Here is a 22,160-nt window from a genome sequence, read left to right on the forward strand (position 1 = left end):
TAAGGAGGAAGGAAAACCCAATGCGATAAAAAGCCAATACAATGTGCATGCCCCTCCACCCGCTTTAAATACCAGACTTATTCCTTTGATGGGAAGGGTAAGAAATTATGGGGGTCTCCTTCTGTTCCAATAATTCTGTAACACTAAAGACAGCAGGGGCGCCAACCTGAATAAAATGTTTGGGTGGGGATAAGCCCCGCCTCACATCATCGATCACACACGCTATTTGAATGGCAATGCCCATCAACTTTGGAGGGTGGGGATCCAGGCATAGCTGTCAACTGTTCCCTTTTTTAAAGGGAAATTCCCTTATTCCGAATAGGATTCCTCGCAAGAAAAGGGAAAAGTTGACAGCTATGGAACCGGGTCCCTCAACTATTTTGTTGTTGTTGTTTAGTTGTTTAGTCCTGTCCAACTCTTCATGACCCCATGGACCAGAGCACACCAGGCACTCCTGTCTTCCACTGTCTCCCGCAGTTTGGTCAGACTCATGTTTGTAGCTTCGAGAACACTGTCCAACCATCGTCGTCCCCTTCTCCTTGTGCCCTCCATCTTTCCCCACATCAGGGTCTTTTCCAGGGAGTCTTCTCTTCTCATGAGGTGGCCAAAGTATTGGAGCCTCAGCTTCAGGATCTGTCCTTCTAGTGAGCACTCAGGGCTGATTTATTTCAGAATGGATAGGTTTGATCTTCTTGCAGTCCATGGGACTCTCAAGAGTCTCCTCCAGCACCATAATTCAAAAGAATCAATTCTTCGGCAATCAAAGAAAAGGAGGGAACATTTTATCATAGGTGGTGGGATTTAAGGTAATTTTAAAAATTTGGGAAATGATATATAATGAATTGAAGAAAATGTTCCATTTAACATTTGTTAAAAGACCTGAAGCATTTTTTATTAGGGATTGTAGGGAAATATCTGCCAAAAAAGCTGGAAAACATCTTCATGTATGCGATAATAGCACAAGGATGGAAGATTGAAGAAACCCCAACTAAAGAATCATGGCAAGAAAAATTGATGGACTATGCAGAACTGGCAAAACTGACATACAAGCTACGGGACAAGGATAACTGTGACTTTAAAGATGAATGGGAACCCTTTACAAAGTATTTAAAGATGCAACAAAGCGAACTGGACTCCTTGGCAGGTTTTGAATAAACATTCACAAACTTTTTATAGATAATTATTACTTAAATAGTTTGAGGATCTATACAACTGTGTAACATGCAGAAAATAGCATTTTTAGAGAAATCAAGGACTGGAACTGAGGGAAGTGGGGGTGGGGGTGGGTGGGTTCTGTGGGGGGAGGGAGGGGGAGGGAGGAAAAAGGGGGAAAATATGGATGATCTGTTTCTGGATAATATGTTTTGTTTTCTCTTCGGCGATCAGCCTTCTTTATGGTCCAGCTCTCACTTGCATACATCACTATTGGGAAAACCATAGCTTTAGGTATACGGACCTTTATTGGCAAGGTGATGTCTCTGCTTTTTAAGATGCTGTCAACTATTTTATGGGCGGGGGGAGAGTCCTAGCAGTTGGATCCTAGGACAGAGGGGGGGGGGTTACAGGAGGCGAGCCCCGCGCTTTGCCCGGAGCAAAAGCACTTTGCACATGCTCTCCTCCCACCCGGAAAAAACTTTGCCCTTCCTGTGCGCCGTTCCCCCCAGTATTTGCCATTCTCATCCTCAGACAGCTGCCCTTGCCCGGGGTTCCCTCCCGCCGGAGGAGTTCCCCCACTTTGGAAAAAAATAATAATACAATCCGTCCAGAGAGGGAGGCGCGCAGCAGGAGGAGGAGGAGGAGCCGGAGCGCGGGCGCGCCTCTTCCCTGGCCGCGTCACCGGCCGAGGCTATAAAGTGGGGCTGGGGCAAGGGCTGGCTTAGGCGGCTGCGGGGCTCCGATATGGGGCAGCTCTTCGCGAAGCTGCTGAGCGTTTTCGGAAGCCGCGGTAGGAACCCCCCGCGCCTTCCCACGCTTCCTCGTCGCCCCTTGCCTCCTCCCCCCTTCCTCTCCTCCCGTCCCCTGCTTTCCTCTCTTTCGTTGCAAACTTTGCATCCATCCTCCTTTCTCTTTTTATGGACTTCGCTCTGGTTTCCATTCCTTTGTGTGATTTTTTTCCTTCCCTGGCGGGTTCCCCCCCCCCCACCCTCTGGCTTCCATTCCTCCTTTTCTTTTGCTCCCTCTTTTGGTTTCTTCCTAGGCTGCCTTCGTTTCTCTTGAGTTGCTCCTCTCTGTTTTGTTGCTCCTCTTCCCCTCTCGCCAGTTTCGCCTTCATCTCTCTTCCCCTCCCCGTCTTTTCTCCGCGTTTGTTTTTTTGTTTTGTCCTTTCTTCAGTCACTTTCTCTCCCCTCCCCGTCCCCTTTCAAGGAAGTTAAGGCCATCTGGGAGGGTGAAATGGAGGGGAGGGGGAGACGAGCCCTGACCTTTTCAACACACCAGAAGAAGCCTTGGGCTGCTGTGGAAAGAATGGCTTTTGCTGCGAGTTGGGTGCGAGAGATTTGGCACGGTGGCCTCGTTTGCATTGTACATATAAAGCACCATGATACCACCTTAAACAGCCATGGATTCCCCCAAAGAATTCTGGGAGCTGTAGTTCGATAAGGGTGCCGCGAGTTGTTAGCAGACCCCCAGTTCCTCTGACAAATCTGCAATTCCCAAAGTTCCCTGTTAAAGGGGGGTGGGGTGGGGTGGACCATTTCATAGCTTTGTGAAGCAAATACAGTAGGGCCATTGCTCAGCACCCATAGCAAACTACAACTCCCAGGGTTCTTTGGGTGGGGGCTGTTTAAAGTGGTATGATGCTGCTTTCAATACACCATGCAGAAGGGGCCTTCTGTGGGTGTGGGGTGCCTAAATTGTGTTATCGGTGGAAAGAGATTGCCATGTTACGAAGCGCAGGAGTCAGAATGACACCTGTGTGGGCATCTGCCATCCAACGATCTACTTGAGATTCCTTCATTGCAGGGGTTGGACTAGATGGCCCCTGAGGTCCCATCCAACTCTACAGGGTGACTGATCCTGAAAACTTGTAGGAAAGTTGCTGGTGAGCATCTATAATGCAGCGTTTAGCAATTAGCATCTTTCATGTTTCCTTGTGGGCTGCGGTGTACAGAGCCAGCTGACGTATGCATAACTCAAGATGTGCCTGGCACGCTTGCTAGGTTAAATAACTTCTGTCTGATGAGGGCAAAAAACAGTGACTGGATTTGTGTTATTAAGAGGGCAGGCTGGGGTGTGTGTGAAGTGTCTGGTGTGTGTGTGTGTGTGTGTGTGTGTGTGTGTGTGTGTGTTAGATGCAGAGGAGGAGAAAGTCTGTTGGGGAACAGATGGGATAAGGGAACGAGCAAAGGCTTCCTTTGACAGCCGCGTTTAAATGTGAAGTTATTGAGAGGAGGAAAACCTGTAGCTATTGTACCTCTCAGTGCATTTTCCATTTGAATCCAGATGGACAATAGAACAAGTGGATCTAGACCAGGCATGTCCAAAGTTCGTTTTGGGGGCCTAATCCGGCCCTCCGGTTGGTGTGACAGTTTGGGGGCCTAATCCGGCCCTCCGGCCCCTGTGACAGTTTATAGTTTATTTCCTGAGGTAAAATCCTAAAAAAACCTCAACAATTTCAATCCTAAAAAAAGGTTAACAACTTTGGGCGGCCCTCACGGCCCTTCACTTCATCAAATCTGGCCCTCTTTGAAAAAAGTTTGGACACCACTGATCTAGACAAATCCATTTCCTCGGGGAATGTTGGGCATCTTGTGTGTTTGGCTGTGCGAGGAAGCCACCACCCTCCTCCTGGTGACTACAGGAAACTGTGGAAGGTTCAGAGGTTTTCTTTTTTGTGTGAAGGGGGATGGCACAGCTCCTCTTGTTGTCTGTGTTTGGTACAGCTTGCTTGCTCAGGCAGGTGTTTGGTGGCAAGAGGATTTTCCATCCTTTGTTCAGACCATCTTTCATGTTGGTGAGGCCCTTTTGTCTGACAATGAAAAAACTGCTTCTGCTCAGAGCCTTTTAAGACCTTGGGGGGTGGGAAATGATAAAGACCTCTTTGTGAGAAATTCGTGTCTTGCACACCACTTGCATGCTGGCAAGTTTTGCATTTCCGCTTCTAAATACACGTTTACACGCAGAGGTTCCTTCACGCTCCTGTAGAAACACTTGTGATCGCATGTGTTAGTAGGAGAATATTTTCCTGTGAATATTTTCACAAAGCAGGCACAAACCTGCATGTAAGATGCACGCATACTTGCAAATGTGTGCAGGCAGACCTCATTCAAAGTGCTACAAACTGGTGCTGATAGCAAACAGTTGGAAGCCGCACAGACGTTTGGGTTCCAAAGAGCGTTCGCAAACCAGAACACTCACTTCCGGGATTGCGACATTCGGGAGCCAAAACGTCCGAGTACCAAGGCATTCAGGATCCAAGGTGCGACTGTACCTAGTTTGCATCTGGCCCCTGGGGGGCTCTGTATGAGCACATGTGGCCCTTGGCTGAAAAAGTTTCCTTAATTCCAATTTTGTGTGTGTGTGTGTGTGTGTGTGTGTGTGTGCGCGCGCATACAGGTCTCACGTGTTATTTCTGACGTTTGAGACCATGCAGTTAATTCTTCACTTCTTCACTTTTAATTTGCATACCGCCTTTCTATACAAGGTGATTTGTAAGCTGAAGAAACAACAAAATACACAGCAAAGACCACACACCTCATAACAATCTGAGCCAATGCAAACAAGTTATAATAAAATCATAACTTTAAAATAAACTACATGTGTATATCAAATAAAGCAATATTCGATCATCCATTAGAATATAATAAAGCAATCAGTAAAAGTAAGTTTCAGCAAATAATAATTGAACAGTTTGCACTTGACAGTTGCAACAAAGAATTACTAAGCTACACTTAATTAAAGTAACAGCAAGTCGTAATGCATAAAATACCACAGAACATAACAAAACCACTAATGGAGTCTGTTATGTGAGGCCAGTCTTGGGATATGTCTCTGGAGAAAACCAATTCTTCCATTGTGTTGATTCTTTACCTTGCAGTAGAATTTCCTTCCTTCTCCAGAAAGCAATTTAACTGTTTATCTGATGGAGCCACCAAACACTTTCTTAATAGGTAGGGAGTTGATATTTTAAAACATGGCTCTTGGCCAAAAACAACAAAAAAGCCTTTCTTGTTACCTAATCTGGCCATATATGGAATTTTTACCCTAACCGTATGTGGGAGATGGGGAGAGACAGATTATCTACAACTTGCAGCGTAAAACAAACTTTTCCTGAAATGTTCATGAACTAAAACACTTGTCGGGTGGGGAGTTGTTCACTGAAGTCTTGGCTTTTAACCTCGGCCATAACCAGGTACAACCTGTTTGTTTTGTGTCCCAATTTCATCTGTGTACTCTGCTGCATAGTTGGTTTCTAAAGTGCCCAAGGGATGGAACGGAGGAAAGTGAAATTCCGTTCGTACCTGATTTTTTTGCTGATAGGAATAAAAAGAAGTATAAAGGCCATATGCAGCTTGTGCCAAACTTTTCCCTTGCTCCAGGCATCTTTTGGACTCCACAATTGTGTGCTCTGATGCCTTTGCTACACTGGCTGGGGGTTGCTGGAAATGCAACGTTTGCTTCCAAGTCTTTGCTTTCTTGTAGCTTAAGTTTGAATTGTGGTTCCTCTTTGAGCTCTCTAAGGTTCTTGGTAATGCAAGGGGCAAGTACAGTGGTGCCTTGGTTCTCAAACGCCTTGGTACTCAAACAACTTGAAACCCAAACACTGCAAACCCGGAAGTAATTGTTCCGGTTTGCGAACTTTTTTCATAAGCCGAACATGCTCTTGAGTGTTACGCTTCCGATTTGAGTGCCACAATTCCGTTTTGAGTGTTACATTGAGGTCTGTCTGCTTTTTATTTTGTGTTTTGGTTTTTGAGGCTCTTTTTCTTTTGTTTTTGTGACTGTGTGGAACCCAGTTCAGCTATTGATAGATTAATTGATTGTGTGTCTGCATTACATTGTTTATGGCTTTCATTTAAGGATCAGTGGTCTCGTTAGATAGTAAAATTCATGTTAAATTGCTGTTTTAGGGGTTGTTTTTAAAAGTCTGGAACGAATTTGCATTACTTTCTATGGGAAAGTGCACCTTGGTTTTGGAACGCTTTGGTTTTGGAACGGACTTCCAGAACGGATTAAGTTTGAGAACCAAGATACCACTGTAATGAAAAAAGGGGATGACAAAGTGAGTACACACATTGCAGTCTACGTGTTGGTTTGCTTGGCTCCTAATACTAAGCCATGGTTTGTTTCTGAAACAAACCACAACTCATCCTATAGGTGACCAAACAAACCATGGCTTTATTACCCCAAATTTGGATCCTGCCCTCCAGCTCTTCTTACCTTATGCCTTTGTAGTTTGGTGAAAATCTAGGGTGGGGTGGTCATAGAAACCATGGTTATGGAAGGCTGCTGGGGTCACACACATAATGCCACAGTTAAAAGAATCAAGGTTCATAAGCCAAGAACAAACCATGGCTTCAGATCATGGTTTTCATAGAATTGTAGAGTTGGAAGGGATGACAAGGGTCCTTTCTTGGCAGTAAAGACACCACACTTAAAGAGGCTGGACGGGAGTCACACAACACTAAGCTAAGGTTTAGTAAACCATAGCTTGGTGTTATGTGCGATAGCAAAAGATTGCTTGGTCGATGTGGATGCCACAGCTTTTGGAAGTATAGAAACAGAGCTGGACCCATAGAAACAGAGAGAGGAACTCGTACATCACTGTGAGTTTCTCCAGTGTTGGTGCTCCTCTGATCTGTGCCAAACAGTTGCTATTTGAGTTTGATTCATTCTCAGTAATTTGTAATGACAGCTCCCCAGCGGGAGGGCGGGGTGTTGTGTGAGGATACAAGACTGGGTGGTGTGGGGTTGCAAGGCTGGGTTGATGGGGCCCTGGCAGTTGCACAAGGATGTCTAGAGAGGAACACACTGGCATGGGAAAAAGCTGAGTTTGGGATGCTCCAGGACATACTATGCCTGTTGTTTGTTGTCTTCCAGTCAAACTATTCATGTATAGCCACTGTTTCAGCTGCAAAAGGTTATGCATGTATGACAATTGAGCGTCTTTGCATAAGAAACTTTCTGTTCCTGTTTATAAGAATGCTGAATTGCTCTTTGTCGCTCAAACTTGGGCAGCATGGCGGTAGTCTTTTTGTGCACAGGGGAATATGCTAGCTAGAGTATGAGAGGTTTCTGTTTTACTGCCATTGCTGTCAAGGAGAGTTTGGGTCATGCAGCTTCCATTCCTAACTCTTCCTTTTTCAGTTTGCTGCTTTGAAAGTGTGCAGAAAAAGGGGCACTTTGCACTTCTTCAAGCAAGGTTAGGAAACACATCTTTCTCTCCCCCCCCCCTCTCTCTCTCTCACACACACACACAAAATATTCGCACATGCACATTTATGGCATAGATGCAAATCTAGAAAGAATTACTGTAACCTAAATAGAAATTCAGTCTATTGTGCCAGAACGGGGAGGATTTTGATCAGGAGAACCCAACATCGCTGCTCGGTCTACTCTCTAGCTGCTAACTATTGATGATGGGCAGGTTCAGCCCCCCTCCCCCCTTTCTCCCTTCTTGGGGTGATTGACATTTCAACTGGACTTAGATAGGCAACCCTTCAAACGAAATATACCTTCCGACAGAGGATGAGCAAGTAAGACGCATGGTCACCTTAGAGATGGTGGGACTGCATATGCCGTTCTGAGTTCCTTGGAAGAGATTGAGAAAAGTCACATTCACCTTCTAGTAGTCAAAAGTCGAAACCTGATTGGGATGACTGACTCAGACTGGTAGGACTTTCAGAATAGCTGTGAATGCGCATGTTTGGTACATGTGTGGAGTCTAAGTTTGGTAATAAGAGCATAGTATTACTGCAGTGGCCCATGACATTTCTGAGGAGTGGGGCACCCCTGGATATCTCTTAATCAACTATAGTGGTACCTCAGGTTAAGTACTTATTTCTTTCTGGAGGTCCTTTCTTAACCTGAAACTGTTCTTAATCTGAAGCACCACTTTAGCTAATGGGGCCTCCCGCTGCCCCCGCGCCACCAGAGCACGATTTCTGTTCTCATCTTGAAACAAAGTTCTTAACCTGAAGCACTATTTCTGGGTTAGCGGAGTCTGTAACCTGAAGCATATGTAACCTGAAGCGTATGTAACCCGAGGTACCACTGTACAGGTTTTGTTGTTGTTGTTGTTTAAAGTTGTGCATGCAAATGATTCTAGGGTAAAGGTAAAGGTGACCATTAGGTCCAGCCGCGGACAACTCTGGGGTTGCGCACTCTGTAGGCTGAGGGAGCTGGCATTTGTCCACAGACAACTTCTGGGTCATGTGGCCAGCATGACTAAGCCGCTTCTGGCAAACCAGAGCAGCGCACAGAAATGCCGTTTACCTTCCCGCTGGAGTGGTACCTACTTATATACTTGCACTTTGACGTGCTTTTGAACTGCTAGGTGGGCAGGAGCTGGGACTGAGCAACGGGAGCTCACCCCGTCGCAGGAATTCAAACCGCCAACCTTCTGATCAGCAAGCCCTAGGCTCTGTGGTTTAGACCACAGCGCTACCCGCTGAGTCTATAAAAACGGAGATCCATATAAGGCTGTGCTCCCCACTCCACCACCCCCCCGCCATGATTTCATTGGTGATATTGGGCAAAAAGCTACCCTTCAACTTTACTTTTTCTCCAACTCCCCGATCACAGTTCAGTGTATGGACCAGTTAAATAAATCTCAAACTGTATTTTCCTTAGAAACTTGTTTATCAAAATCTTGAACATCTGTTGTGTTTTATTCCCCTCTAGAGCATAAAGTAATAATTATTGGCTTGGACAATGCTGGGAAAACCACCATCCTCTACCAGTTGTGAGTACCTCCCTCACACATTGAATTTTTATTTATGTTCAACTTACTGGTTAGATATGAGGGATTCTGTGAAGCATGCACACCATACATTTAATGCAACCACTCAAAGAATCCTGGGAACTGTAGTTTAAGGCTGCTGGGAATGATAGCTTTGTGAAGAGTATACTCCAATTTTGAGGGGGGAGTTTGCTTTAAATGTGCTTTAAATGTATGGTGCATACGCAGGTTGCATTGGGACTTGGTGCAAGACTGAGCCTGTTTCAAATGTCAGGGCTAAACTGTGCCTCACACATGGGGAAATTCATACAGAAGGGGAGCAGCCATGTCTGCACATTGCAAAAAGCCACTCTTATTGTGATGCAATGTCTGCTGAGCATTGACCAGTGGCTCCCAGTTTTCTTCTCACGAGATGGGGAGAAACAAACCAGGACGCCTTTGCTTCCTGTTATGTCTGAACCAGGACTCATGGTTTGTTCGGCTTCCTGATAGCAGCCAACAACTGACTAATAATCGTTGCTTGATAAGGAGAAGACAATTACTGATTTGGACATAACAGGAAGCCAAGGCTTCCTGGTTAGTTTCTCTTGTTCACACCCAGTAAAGGAGCAAAGTAGAAGTGACCAGACAGTGTACATTTGCATGTTGCTTGTTCACAATATTGTGTGACGTGTAGATATGGGCCTTTTGTACCTAAATGGTGCAACTGAATTCACTATGGGTAGCACTCACTATGGGTGGCACTAGAACTTAGCTGAATACAACTCTTTGTACCCAAAGATAATACCTGAAATATTAATAAAATAAAATAAAATAAAATAAAATAAAATAAAATAAAATAAAATAAAATAAAATAAAATAAAATAAAATAAATAAAATAATAATAATAATAATAATATATATATAGAGAGAGAGAGAGAGAGAGATATCAGCTAAACCTCAAGGAATCTGCATTCTGGGATCTAAGAGGACCTAATAGGGATTCAGCTGAAATCAACAAAGTGCTTTCTGTTGGGAGGATTTTCCCATCCTACATTTGTTTTAGAAGTCTGTCATTCTCTCTCCCTTTTGGTTTAATGTAAGTCAGGGATGGCTAACCTCTGGCCATCCAGTGGTTCCTGGGCTCCAGCCCCCATCACCCCTAGCCAGCATGTAGCCCACATGTAGCCCTCAGGCCTTGAGTTGGACACTGTGCTGTGGAATATTCTTCCCAGGGAGATTCTTCTGGCGCCTTCATTATGCTGTATACTTCTAGGAGCCAGGCAAAAATGTTCCTCTTTAACCAGGCCTTTGGCTGATTGACATCCAATGCCCTTTAAAAATGTGTTCGGGAGGGGGGAATTCTTGAGGTTTTTTAAAAAAAGTGTATTGTATTTTTATATTGTGATTTTCTCTTGTGAACCACCCTGAGACCTGCAGGTATAGGGCAGTATACAAATTTTAACAACCACAACAACCTTTTCCCATTGGCCTTTGTGTATTGCACAAAGTGTATTACACAGAGCTGTGTATTGCACAGAGCTCTGTATTGCACAGCTCCCCATTGCCAAGGCAGGGTTATTGTTGCCGGAAATCAGCCTTAGCCTCCAGTCTGGACCCTTCCAAATGTTGGTGGCCTCCCGTCAGCTTCACCCACCATGGCCAATCGCCAGGGAAGATGGGAGTTGTAGTCTAGCCACTTCCATAGAGATTCGGGTTGAGGAATCCTGTGTCACAAGCCTTCCCAGCATCTCCAAGGTGTTGTAGATTGTTAATCGGAGCCAGGGGAGGAAGGCCAACGTGTCTCATAAGCCCAGCTCATTTTTGCAGGTTGGAGGGTGGCGAGGTAGCTGTTGAGGGCTCAGGCAGCTTACTTCTCTGATCTCCTTCCAGCCTAATGAACGAGGTTGTGCACACATCTCCTACGATCGGCAGCAACGTGGAGGAAATCGTCCTGCGCAAGACACACTTCCTGATGTGGGACATTGGTGGGCAGGAAACTTTGAGGTCTACTTGGCACACCTACTATTCCAACACAGAGGTGAGCTGCATGGATTCAGCCAAATAAGGCGAAAGTAAATTAGGGGGTTGGGAGGCGGGTGGCGCTGTGGTCTAAACCACAGAACCTAGGGCTTGCCGATCAGAAGGTTGGTGGTTCAAATTCCCATGACGGGGTGAGCTCCCGTTGTTCGGTCCCAGCTCCTGCCAACCTAGCAGTTTGAAAGCACGAAGTGCAAGTAGATAAATAGGTACTGCTCTGGCGGGAAGGCAAATTGTGTTTCTGTGCGCTGCTCTGGTTCTCCAGAAGCGGCTTAGTCATGCTGGCTACACGATCCAGAAGCTGTCTGCGGACAAACGCTGGCTCGCTCCCTTGGCCTATAGAGTGAGATGAACGCGCAACCCCAGAGTCGTCTGCGGCTGGACCTAACGGTCAGGGGTACCTTTACCTAAATTAGGGAGTTAGACTAAACATTAGAAGAATTTCCTAATGGCACAAGCTGCTTGACCTTGGAAGATGCTCTGCCTTATTAGCAGAGGCTAGGTGGCCAGCTTTTATCAGGCATGCTGTCGCAGAAGTGGATTTTCTGGACTGGCAGTGGGCTGGACGTAGATGACCTTTTAGGCACTTCCCAGTTCTGATTCCATGAAAAGAAATATTGCAGCGTAGAGAAGATCCAAAATGAGTGACCCTCTGCCCTAGAAGACATCACATCTCCCTGTTGAACTACCTACCTGGATGCAAGCATGTTCCTCTCAACCCATTCACCTTCTGTGAAGCAACCTGTTCCATCCAGATTGGGGTGAGATTAGCAGAGGGTTAGGTGTTTTACAGAAAAAGGTGCCTGTAAAGAAATGCAGATTATTTGAGCCATGTGCAGTTAGAAGAAGACTCAAAGTGCCCTTCTAGGGTCACTGGCCAATTAGACCTGGGCGGCAATTCCTTCCCAATATAAACTAGGGCTCCAGGTTCCCTGCCTTGGACAGTGACTAAGGCTGAGCTACAGATCATGTTTCGACCATGAGCTCACTAAGTTGCCTTAGGCTAGTTGTGCTGCACTCAGTCTTGTGAGCTCCCACTTGCAACCTGAAGTGCTGCTGTCCATTCACAGCTTCCTGGCCTGCTGTTTGTGAGATCTAGGTGTTAGTGGCTGCTTAACAATTCTGGTTGGAGAAGAGCCATAACTCAGTGAAGGACATGTTTTGCATGTGAAAGATCTCAGGTTTGGTATACCAGGTAGAGCTGAGACAGATGATACCCCTGCCTGTCAATTACCTGATGTCACAGGGACATCAGGTGACCTGTTTTCCTTCACCTGCATAGTTACAAAGGCACATCAGCTGATGAACTTTCAGCAGGGAGCTTGCTCCACACCTGACATCTCTAGGGCTAGTGGGCATGGCTTGGCCGAAACTTCCTTTTAGGCCAAATGAGGTGGCTCGGCTTGAGTTTCTCCCCAACTTGCTGCAGACAACACTGGGCTGGAAGGACCAATTTCTGACCTAGTGCAAGTTTGGAAGTCTGGTGTCATGAATTTAGTTCATTGTGTTCCGCACTGCCTATCCTGGAAATTGTTTCACGTTGCAATGTAGTTGGTGGCCAGTTCAGGACATCTTGACTCACCTGCTATCTGATGAATAGAAATATCTGTCCCCTCAACTTGCACTGTTTGAAGTTCCAGCGTGGAAAATGCACACAGTAAATTTTAAAAAGTGTAAGCCCCTAGAAGTTCCAAGGTGGATTATAACTTTGATCTGATTTTAAGGGAAGATTATATTTACTTGTGCTGTATGCTTGCGTATATTATTGTACAGTCATACCTCATGTTGCATTTGCTTCATGTTGAGCGTTTTCAGGTTGCGTCCCGCAAGTACCGGAAAGGGTTACTTCTGGGTTTGGCTGTTCACGCATGCACAGACGCTCAAAATGACGTCACGTACATGCGCAGAAGTGGCAAATCGCGACCCGCACAGACATGCAGACACAGGTTGCGTTCTGTTCATGATGTGAATGGGGCTCCAGAACGGATCCCCTTCGCAACCAGAGGTACCACTGTACTTGCAGTGGCCTGTGGTTGCAAGCATTAAATAGCTATCGACTCAGTATAGGGTAGATTCCTCTGGCAAAAACCATAGCTCAGTCATTGTGCACATGCTCTGCATACATAAAGCCCCATAGTCTCTCTCTGGCATCTGCAGGTAGAGAGGGGAAAAGACAGACCCTTCCTGAACCCCCAGAGAGTCACACACAGGCTGTATAAATAATACGAACCTAGATGGACTCACAGTCTGACTCAGTCAAAGACAGTTTTCCTTGTTCCTCTAACAGTATTCACAGTTGTCTCAAACCCAAATAGCCGTGTTCTGTCTACTATTTTATCCCTCTTGGCATATTTACACTGCAAAATACCTTCCCTAACCCATGCTTAGCTAGGCTTTGCTAGCCTTTCTTCCCAGGTCGTTGGGAATGAGGCTAAAATAATATTTTGTTGGGAGGAACGAGACTTGAGCCCTGTCTGCGTCACACGCAGCTGTCCGTCTGCTCTGGCAGAACAAAGCCAGGCCGAGACACGTCCGTTTGACTGCCAAGAGGACATTCTTGACATTTCTAGAAGCAGAATGTTCCCGCCCCCTTCGTTTCCCCCAACCACCGTCTATGTGTTTTCTCAGTTTTTCCCTAGGCACCAGATCAACAAAGCAAGACAATCTACTCACCCAAAATAAACCCCTTTTTAAAACAGTTTTCACACCAATTATGTATCGCTTATGGGAGAAGTTGAGAAAACTCGATGGCCCTGTGTATTCTTTTTCCCTCTACCCCTCCGACAAAAATTTTAATTTGGTACTCAAATGCGTAATTTCTTGGCATGTATAAATTGAGCAGTTTTTGTTTCTGTGTGTGTATGTTGCATAAATTTGATGCTGTTTGTGGCAAGTGACCGGGAAGGGCCGTAGCTCAGGGGTAAAACATTTGCTTTGCATGTAGAACATGGTTTCCCAAACTTATGTTTCCAGCTGTTTTGGGGCTACAGCTCCCATCATCCCTTGGTACCAGGACCAGTGGTCAGGAGTGATGGGAATGGTAGTCCAAAAATAGCTGGAGACCCAAGTCTGGGAAACCCTAATGTCAGGGAACTGCCATCGGAGCCCAGGGTGGTGGCAAGGCTCCCAGACGCTGGAGAGGGAACCAGCAGGGAGAGAGGGAGAGCTTCCGCTGAGGAAGTAGAGGAGGAGGAGGCGTCGAGGAGGAGGAGGCGTCGGAGGGAAGGATCAGAGACGCTTCCAGCGAGACCAGCGGAGAGAGCTCAGGACCTCCCATTGGGACGCCCACTCTGCGCAGAAAGCTGTTGCGCAGGGAAGCTAGGCGGAGACTCTCGGTCAAGGAGCTTTTATGTTGGAAGAAATTCAGGAAACGCCCACGGACGGATTCTGCAGCGATTAAGACAGCCACGAAGCAAGGGCTGTCCGGTCAGGGAAAGTTTCAGCCAACTACTCAGCTTGGAGCAGTGAGGCGCTTACGCACAAGCAATCCCTTATCCCATTACACCTAATGTGGAAGGTCTTAGGTTCAGTTCCCCAAATCTCCAAGTTGTGATGGGAAAAGACTCCTATCTGAACCCCCATCCCAAGAGCCACTGCCAACCTGTGTAGACATGGCTACATGGACCCAGTGTTCTGACTTTGTATAGGGCAGATTCCAATGTTTCTAAGCGGCAGAGCCAGGAGCTATACAGAGCCTATAACCAAATTCCTGCTCAGCCATGACCTCTGCCATCCACTCCTTGGCTTTTTTGAGGTTTTGCCCAGCTTTACTTTGATGTCGTTTTTTCTTCTTCTTCCCCCCTCTTGTTCCATAAAATTTTATTTTTTCATAATGCAGTACAGTGGTACCTCTGGATACGAATGGGATCCGTTCCAGAGCCCCATTTGCATCTAGAAGCGAACGCAACCCGCAACTGCGTGTCTGCCCGTGTGTGTGTCACGATTCGCCGCTTCCGCGCATGCGTGTGATGTCATTTTGACCGTCTGCGCATGTGCGAGCAGCGAAACCCGGAAGTAACGCACACTGTTACTTCCGGGTCACCACGGAGCGCAACCCCAAAGTGCTCAACCTGAAGCACATTTAACCCGAGGTATGACTGTACAATAAACCCCCCTCCCAAACAAATCTAAATGAAAACAAAAACTGGAGGCGCAAGGTCTTCTGCTACCACAAGGGGGCTCTCTCCAGCCCGCCCACCCCCCAATTGGCCCAGGAGGGGTTTGGAGGAGCCCCCAGAACATCGTGCAGAAGAGGAGATTGCCTAATTTTTTTTACATGTCATTTGAAAAACTAAAAAGCTGGACTTAGGAGAACTTCAGGAGAGGGAGGTCTTTCCACAGAAGTGGAGCCTTGTGGGTGGGGAGAGCTTCCCGACAGGGATCGAACAACAGCACCCAGCCTTCTTAGGTTTTAGGTTTCAGCCCCGTAGCTTTGGATTCTGTTGCCGAGATGAGCTCATAGCTTTTGGTGCTTTCCGCTTCCTTTGTAGTTTGTCATTCTGGTGATCGATAGCACAGACCGCGAGAGGCTGACAGTGAGTAAAGAGGAACTGTACAAGATGCTTGCTCATGAGGTGAGTCTGCCTTGCCACACAGCGTACAGAGGGACGGTGAGGCTGTTTTGCAAGCTGTATATTAACCGTGAGCCAATGATGCTTGATGACAACCAAAGTTGAGGGTTCCCATATTTCAGAAAGTGAAAATCAGGACAATTTGTTGAGCTTTTTTTTGGGGGGGGGGCAGAGTTGTTGATCTATCTAACTAACTATATCTACCTATCATCTTTCTTTCTTTCTTTCTTTCTTTCTTTCTTTCTTTCTTTCTCTCTCTCTCTCTCTCTCTCTCTCTCTCTCTCGATTTGGCAAGAGAGAGAGAAAGAGAGGAGTTTTTGAGCTATTTTTAATTATACAGTGGTACCTCGGGTTACATACGCTTCAGGTTACAGACTCCGCTAACCCAGAAATAGTGCTTCAGGTTAAGAACTTTGCTTCAGGATGAGAACAGAAATCGTGCTCCGGCGGCACGGCAGCAGCAGGAGGCCCCATTAGCTAAAGTGGTGCTTCAGGATAAGAACAGTTTCAGGTTAAGAACGGACCTCCGGAACGAATTAAGTGCTTAACCCGAGGTACCACTGTATTCGCCAAAATTTACACTACCAACATGGGCTGCCATATGTCCAGATTTTCCCAGACACTTCAGCGATTTCCACCCAGACACTGCTTCCGACTGTAGTATTCTGGCCATGTCCGGGAAATTCTGGACATAGGGCAACTCTACTGAAGTTGCTGGACTAATGCTGCCTAAAGGCCTGACTTGCACATGGCGATTGAGATGGCAGAGTTCTGTGGTGGTCCCAAGGGACTGTTTTATTTCAGACTGGGCAAGGATCTCATTTTTGAATGTTCTGCTCTGGAACAATCTCCCCACAAGTAGAAAGCTAGCTTAGCAGGCAGCAGGTTGTGCAAGGGCCTTCCCTCCCCGCTGAGTTTTTGCAGGGAGTCTTCACATGGCAAGCAGTGGCCTTCTCCCCATGCAAATAAAGATTCATTCATTCATTCCCCACCCTGGAATAACGCATTCCATTCTGCCATCTCATTCTGCTGCCTGCGTGTTTAGACCAGGCTTGACAGTTGAGCACAAATTGCCTCAGGGAAGAGGCCAAATATTCATTAAGGTCCTTGATGATACATCTCCATCAGAAGTGAGGAACCTTTCTGGCAGAATCCGAGACCTGGGAGAAGAGCTGGTGGAAGAGGATTGGAAGAAATTTAAAGACTATCTACAGAAACAGTGCAAAATTTATGAATGTTAAAATGATGTTGGATTAAAAATATTGTGGCATCAGTGATAAAGTTAAAAGAGTATGCAAAAAGGAATTGATGGATGAAAATATTTGAGTTGTAATATGTCAAGATACATAGTTAACGATGATAAATTGAAAGAGGGCAAGGATTTGCTGATTTGATTATGTAAATGGGAATATAAAAAGGGGAGGTGTGAGGAGGTCAAGGAAACAAGGTAATGAGCTTTAAAGTTTAAAAAAAAAGGAAAAATTGATTTTTTCTTTTTTCTTTCTATTTTTATTCACTTTTTGTTTTTCGTATCTTGTATTTTTCTTTTTTCTCTTTTTTCCGCTGTATTTTGTTATGATTTTGTAAAACTTCAATAAATATTTATATAAAAAAAAAACAGAAGTGAGGAACCTTTGGCGCTCCAGATGTTGCTAAACTTCCAACTCCCCTAGCAATGGCAAGGGATGATGGGAGTTGTAGTTCAGAAACATCTGGTGGGCCAAAGGCTCCCCAAACCTGAGGCGGCCAGGAAATACCTAGTTATTTTAAACAAGTTCAAGTCTTAGGAGCAGATCAGTTGTATTGAAGGATCTTCTTGGTGTACTCTCAGAACTTTTTCCTATCAACTTTGAGAAATCCTGAAAAACGGATAAGATGCCACAGGACTGGAGACAATGTTCCAATCTTCAAAAATGGAGGAAAGGAACGTCTGGAAAACTACAGGCCAGTCAGGCTGACTTTTGACACCAGGAAAAAGATATTAGAACTGATGTTCAACCAAGTCTAATTGTAAGCATTTTAATAACAACGCAGTGATTAGGTGCTCACATGAATTTGCAAAGACTGAATCCCATCAAATTAATTTTACTCCTTTTAAAAATTGGTTTACTAGGCTAGTGGATTGTGAGAATGTTGTGGATGTAATTTATCTTGAATTCAGCAAAGGGCCCACCACATATATTGGTTAGCAAACTGGCTAGATAATAATCTCCTCAGATAAATTCAAGGCAAATTGGCTAGTTAATAATCTCTTCAGGTAAATTGGCTAGATAATAATCTCCTCAGGTAAATTCACAACTGGTATGAGCAGCCTAAAATCACCCAGTGAGTTTCATGGCTGAGTGGGGATTTTAATCCTGGTTCGACACCCTAAGCACTACAGAAGCTGGTCAGACAAATAATTCAAATATTGCAGGTACACAGAGTTCAAATGTGCATCCTGCACACGTTATCTTCTGGTGTCCTAAGGTGGACCTACATTTGGTTACTACAAATATTAATTTGACTGTCTAAGAAGCTTTTTTTAATGGCGTGACTCCCATATCTTTAAGCTATTAGTTTTATGGGTCAGTCCTATGGTTTTGGGTGGGTAGTAGTGTGGGTCAGAGAGCTGGACGTAAACGGGGAATTTTCTCCTTCCTCTCCCCAGGACCTGCGTAATGCAGCTGTGTTGATTTATGCCAACAAGCAGGATGTCAAAAATTCCATGTCTACCTCTGAGATCTCAAACTTTCTTACCTTGAGCTCTATCAAAGACCACCCGTGGCATATTCAGGGATGTTGCGCGCTCACAGGAGAGGGGTGAGTACCACCCATTTAGGCCAGTTTCATAATCTCTGGTTTGAAATGGGCTTATTTTAAACCATCAAAAAACTATGATTAGCCACAGTTTGTCAGGTCTGGATGAAATGACAAGGTGTAGCTAATTGCAACAACACTTGAGGGAGGGAGGGAGGAATGTGTGATCCAAGGGCTCATGGCAGTTTGTTCCTGTCACAGTAAAACAAAATAAACGAAGCACCTTCCTACATCCGAGATCTGGTGCTTTTTGGTGTTTTCTAGTGCTAAAACCCTTAATTTGTGCATTAAAATGGTTTTAATTGTCCAAAACCAGCTGTTTAAAAAGTATTTATATATAAAAGAAATTGCAAGTTACAATTGCCATCTTAAATATTGTGAGATATGTTGCATTTCCATGTTTTTTAAAAAATAATTTTAAGGATGCTTTTAGTAATGCTTTGCAGGTCTAAAGACCTCAATTCATAACTTAGCCATTTTAAAAGGATGTTTTTAAGCAACTGCCTGTAGAACAGTAGGATGCATAGACTTTGACAAGCTTTGCAAATTTAGCAGAGCTCATGTTAACCATGCTTTTCTTTCAATAAACATTTGCTACTTCACCAATTTTGCCCATAATTTATTTTAAAGGATTCTGGGACTTTAAGTCTTAGGCACCAGTGTTTTTATCTCTTACAAATCTGCATCCTGATTGTGGGACATAAAGGAGACATAAAGGGTGAGACAGAAGGAGGAATTCTATACAAAGTCTTGTTTCTTTCTTACGAACATAAATTCATTTACTGTAATCAGTGAAAACTCATAAAACTGATCGGAGGTTTCTCTAAGCTGGTGACTGCCCTAATATTTTTCTAATTGAAAAAATATTGTCCGTTCCCTCCCCCACTTTAGCCAACCTTTGTTATTTCTGATAATGTGGCTTCACCATTTTTGACTCAGGGGTCATCCTCAGTTCCGCTTGCCGTCGGCCTAGAAAGTAAGAGTCTGAGAGGTTTTCCGCCTGTTCCGTGCTTTCTGTAGTTTGCCACTGAATTGGAAGAAATGTCAGTTTGCAGAAAAACTGATTAATGTTTGGTAAATAGCGCGTTTCCCCAAAGGAAAGTCGGAGGACAGTGTGGGTGAGCCCTCAGTCTGGGTTTAGGATGGAGATATGATGAGAAGAAGGGACGCGGGTGGCACTGTGGGTTAAACCACAGAGCCTAGGACTTGCCAATCAGAAGGTCGGCGGTTTGAATCCCCGCAATGGGGTGAGCTCCCGTTGCTCGGTCCCTGCTCCTGCCAACCTAGCAGTTCGAAAGCACGTCAAAGTGCAAGTAGATAAATAGCTCTGGCGGGAAGGTAAACGGCGTTTCCGTGCGCTGCTCTGGTTCGCCAGAAGCGGCTTAGTCCTGCTGGCCACATGACCTGGAAGCTGTACGCCGGCTCCCTCGGCCAATAAAGCGAGATGAGCGCCACCACCCCAGAGTCGGTCACGACTGGACTTAATGGTCAGGGGTCCCTTTACCTTTACCTTTATGATGAGAAGAATAAATTAGGAGGAAGACAAGGTACTTGTCCCTTGGCTGACAGGAGTGATAATATGGGTTGGTTACTAGAAGCTGTGCTTTGTGATTTCCCCATCACTAACTCTTCCTCTCTTCTCCCTGCAGCCTTCCAGCTGGTTTAGAATGGATGATTTCTAGAGTTGCAGCCAAGTGACGTCAGCCAAAGCTGCTTTGGGGAAGAGGAAAAACAAACTTGTCCATGTATTTATTTCCATTTGGGCTTTTTTTACAAACACTCAGGACTTACTGGACCTTGACGCTTCTCTCCCCCCCCCCCTTTCTTCCCAAAGCCACCAGAGCTTGATTTTATACATTTTGTAGAACATGGACCATTATAGAAAGCGATTATGAATTGTGCCTGCAGAGTTGGGGGATGGGAGCTGCTTCTTGGACCGACTTTGCCTTACGAAAAGGGACTATTCTTCACGGCACGGCGGAAGGGAGAAAACTTGGCTTTGCTCAAGCACACCTTTCAAAATGTCAGCCTTGTTTGGGGCAGGGAAAGGTTATGAAAGAGCTAAGCATCGAAAAAGCAAGTAGTGCCCTCAGCCTTCCTGAAAAAGAAACATGCTTTGCTTTAGGATTGTGGGATCAACACAGCCTTGACCGTTTGCTCTGGGCTCTGTCATACCTGGGCTGGGCTTACCACATTGAGAAGATGCGGAAGAGACTTCCGGAGCTGATTCTTTGTGTTCCCAAAGGGTTGTTCCCATTTCACTGTGGATAAGTAGATGACAGAACAATCTGGGCACTGAGTTGCTCTTTGGTGCTTCTCTTCCAATCCGTTTTTGCTGGAGTCCTGACCTCCTTCCTTTTGCATGCGAACCTGGCTTGCCGATGTTGAGAAAGAGCTGTCTCAGCTGCATCTTCTGAGGGGGAATTCTCTTGGCGTGCCAAGGCAAGTCTGGGACATGAAATCTGTAGGAAGCCGTGGTGTACACAGAAAGCAGTTCCAGTAAGAGTGGGGGGGGGGGAGAAAGGTCAACCACTACCATCATAAGCTAAGCAAGGAAGAAAAACTTGCTAAGTTGGCATGACAAGCTTATTTTTAAACCTTTGTGCAAACACCAGGAGAATCTGGAGGAATGGGGAACAAGAGTTCACATGTGACTCAGCCCCATCACTGCCCGGTCCTGAGAGTCTACAAAACCCCTGCTGCAAGCCACAGAGGTTAGGGCCAGACTAGACATGGCTGGTTGTACCCAATGTTACTCCTACTCAGAGGAGACCCATTGAAATGAATGCACATAATTTGCTTAGGTTCGTCATTTCAACGGGACTGCTCCGTGGAATTTCATCGGCCACAACCCCCTGGCAACTATACGCCTTGTAAACAATTGTTTTCGTTTGCAATTAATATGCAGTTTTTGTGAATGTGCTTTACACATGTAGCAGAATAAGGCAGCAAACGGGACCATTTTGGACTGCAGGTGAGGGGGTATTCAAAAGTGGCATCCCTCTTGTTTTTTTAAAAATCCTTTTCCTGCCCCCCCAAAGAAAACTCACATATGAGAGAGAATATTCTGGCACAGCCCTTTTGCCTGCTACGCCAGTTTTCCATTTGTGTAGAGTTTTACAACTATAATACATTCAGAAGTGTGATTTCAGGATGCAGTCTCAAATGGTGCAGTCCATTCTGGCAACTCAACTGTGTGACCACCACATGCTGCTGCACATGTAGGCCAAGACATAGAAACTAACATGTAGTGCCTCGGTTTCTCCAGCGTGGTAAATGGCACCCAGCTTTGGAGGCTGTACAATATGCTTTATAAAGGTACAGGAATTATGTAGTCTGTAACTGGAAAGTTCTGCTGTGTTTTAACAGAGAAAGATTTCCCTCTCTCACATTTTAAGCGTTCTCCCATTGTGGGTTTTCTTTTTAATATTTCCAGACATGATCTGTTTGGAGGGGTTTTTTTTTTTAATTAAAACGTTTCTTTATTATATGTGTCCTTATATTTTGCACATTCATGACTTGCTACTTACTGCCAGATCTTCCTGCAAGCAAAACCTTTGCCCCATGTTGACCCAAGCCACAACTGCGTGTGACTTCCTGCTCCACCACAGTATCATGTGACTTATCAAGATCCTATTCAACTTGCACCTGCAGATGTCAGCAGTTGCAGAGTGGCATCACAGCCATTCCTTGCCTGGAACCGTACAGGTGCTGCGGTTGGTAAGCCTCATCCGAAGCACAGAACTCGGGTTGGGGCATCAAATCTTAAAACTGGGTTATGGTAAACCGTATTTTCTGAGCAGACTAATACAGTGGTACCTCAGGTTAAGTACTTAATTCGTTCCGGAGGTCCGTACTTAACCTGAAACTGT

General features: G+C 45.3%; 1 protein-coding gene across 1 annotated transcript; it reads left to right on the forward strand.

Annotated features, from left to right (window-relative positions):
• Positions 1 to 1,836: 1,836 nt before the first annotated feature.
• On the forward strand, positions 1,837 to 21,776 carry ARL5C (ARF like GTPase 5C). The gene is made up of 6 exons (XM_081838306.1): positions 1,837 to 1,945; positions 8,842 to 8,902; positions 10,772 to 10,919; positions 15,409 to 15,492; positions 18,140 to 18,291; positions 19,938 to 21,776. Exons 1-6 carry the CDS (start codon positions 1,900 to 1,902, stop codon positions 19,984 to 19,986), a joined length of 540 nt encoding a protein of 179 aa, XP_081694432.1. The 5' UTR covers positions 1,837 to 1,899; the 3' UTR covers positions 19,987 to 21,776.
• Positions 21,777 to 22,160: the final 384 nt, after the last annotated feature.

The sequence above is a fragment of the Podarcis erhardii genome (assembly GCF_964252035.2).
Source record: "Podarcis erhardii genome assembly, chromosome: 13".
Taxonomy (NCBI): Eukaryota; Metazoa; Chordata; class Lepidosauria; order Squamata; family Lacertidae; genus Podarcis; species Podarcis erhardii.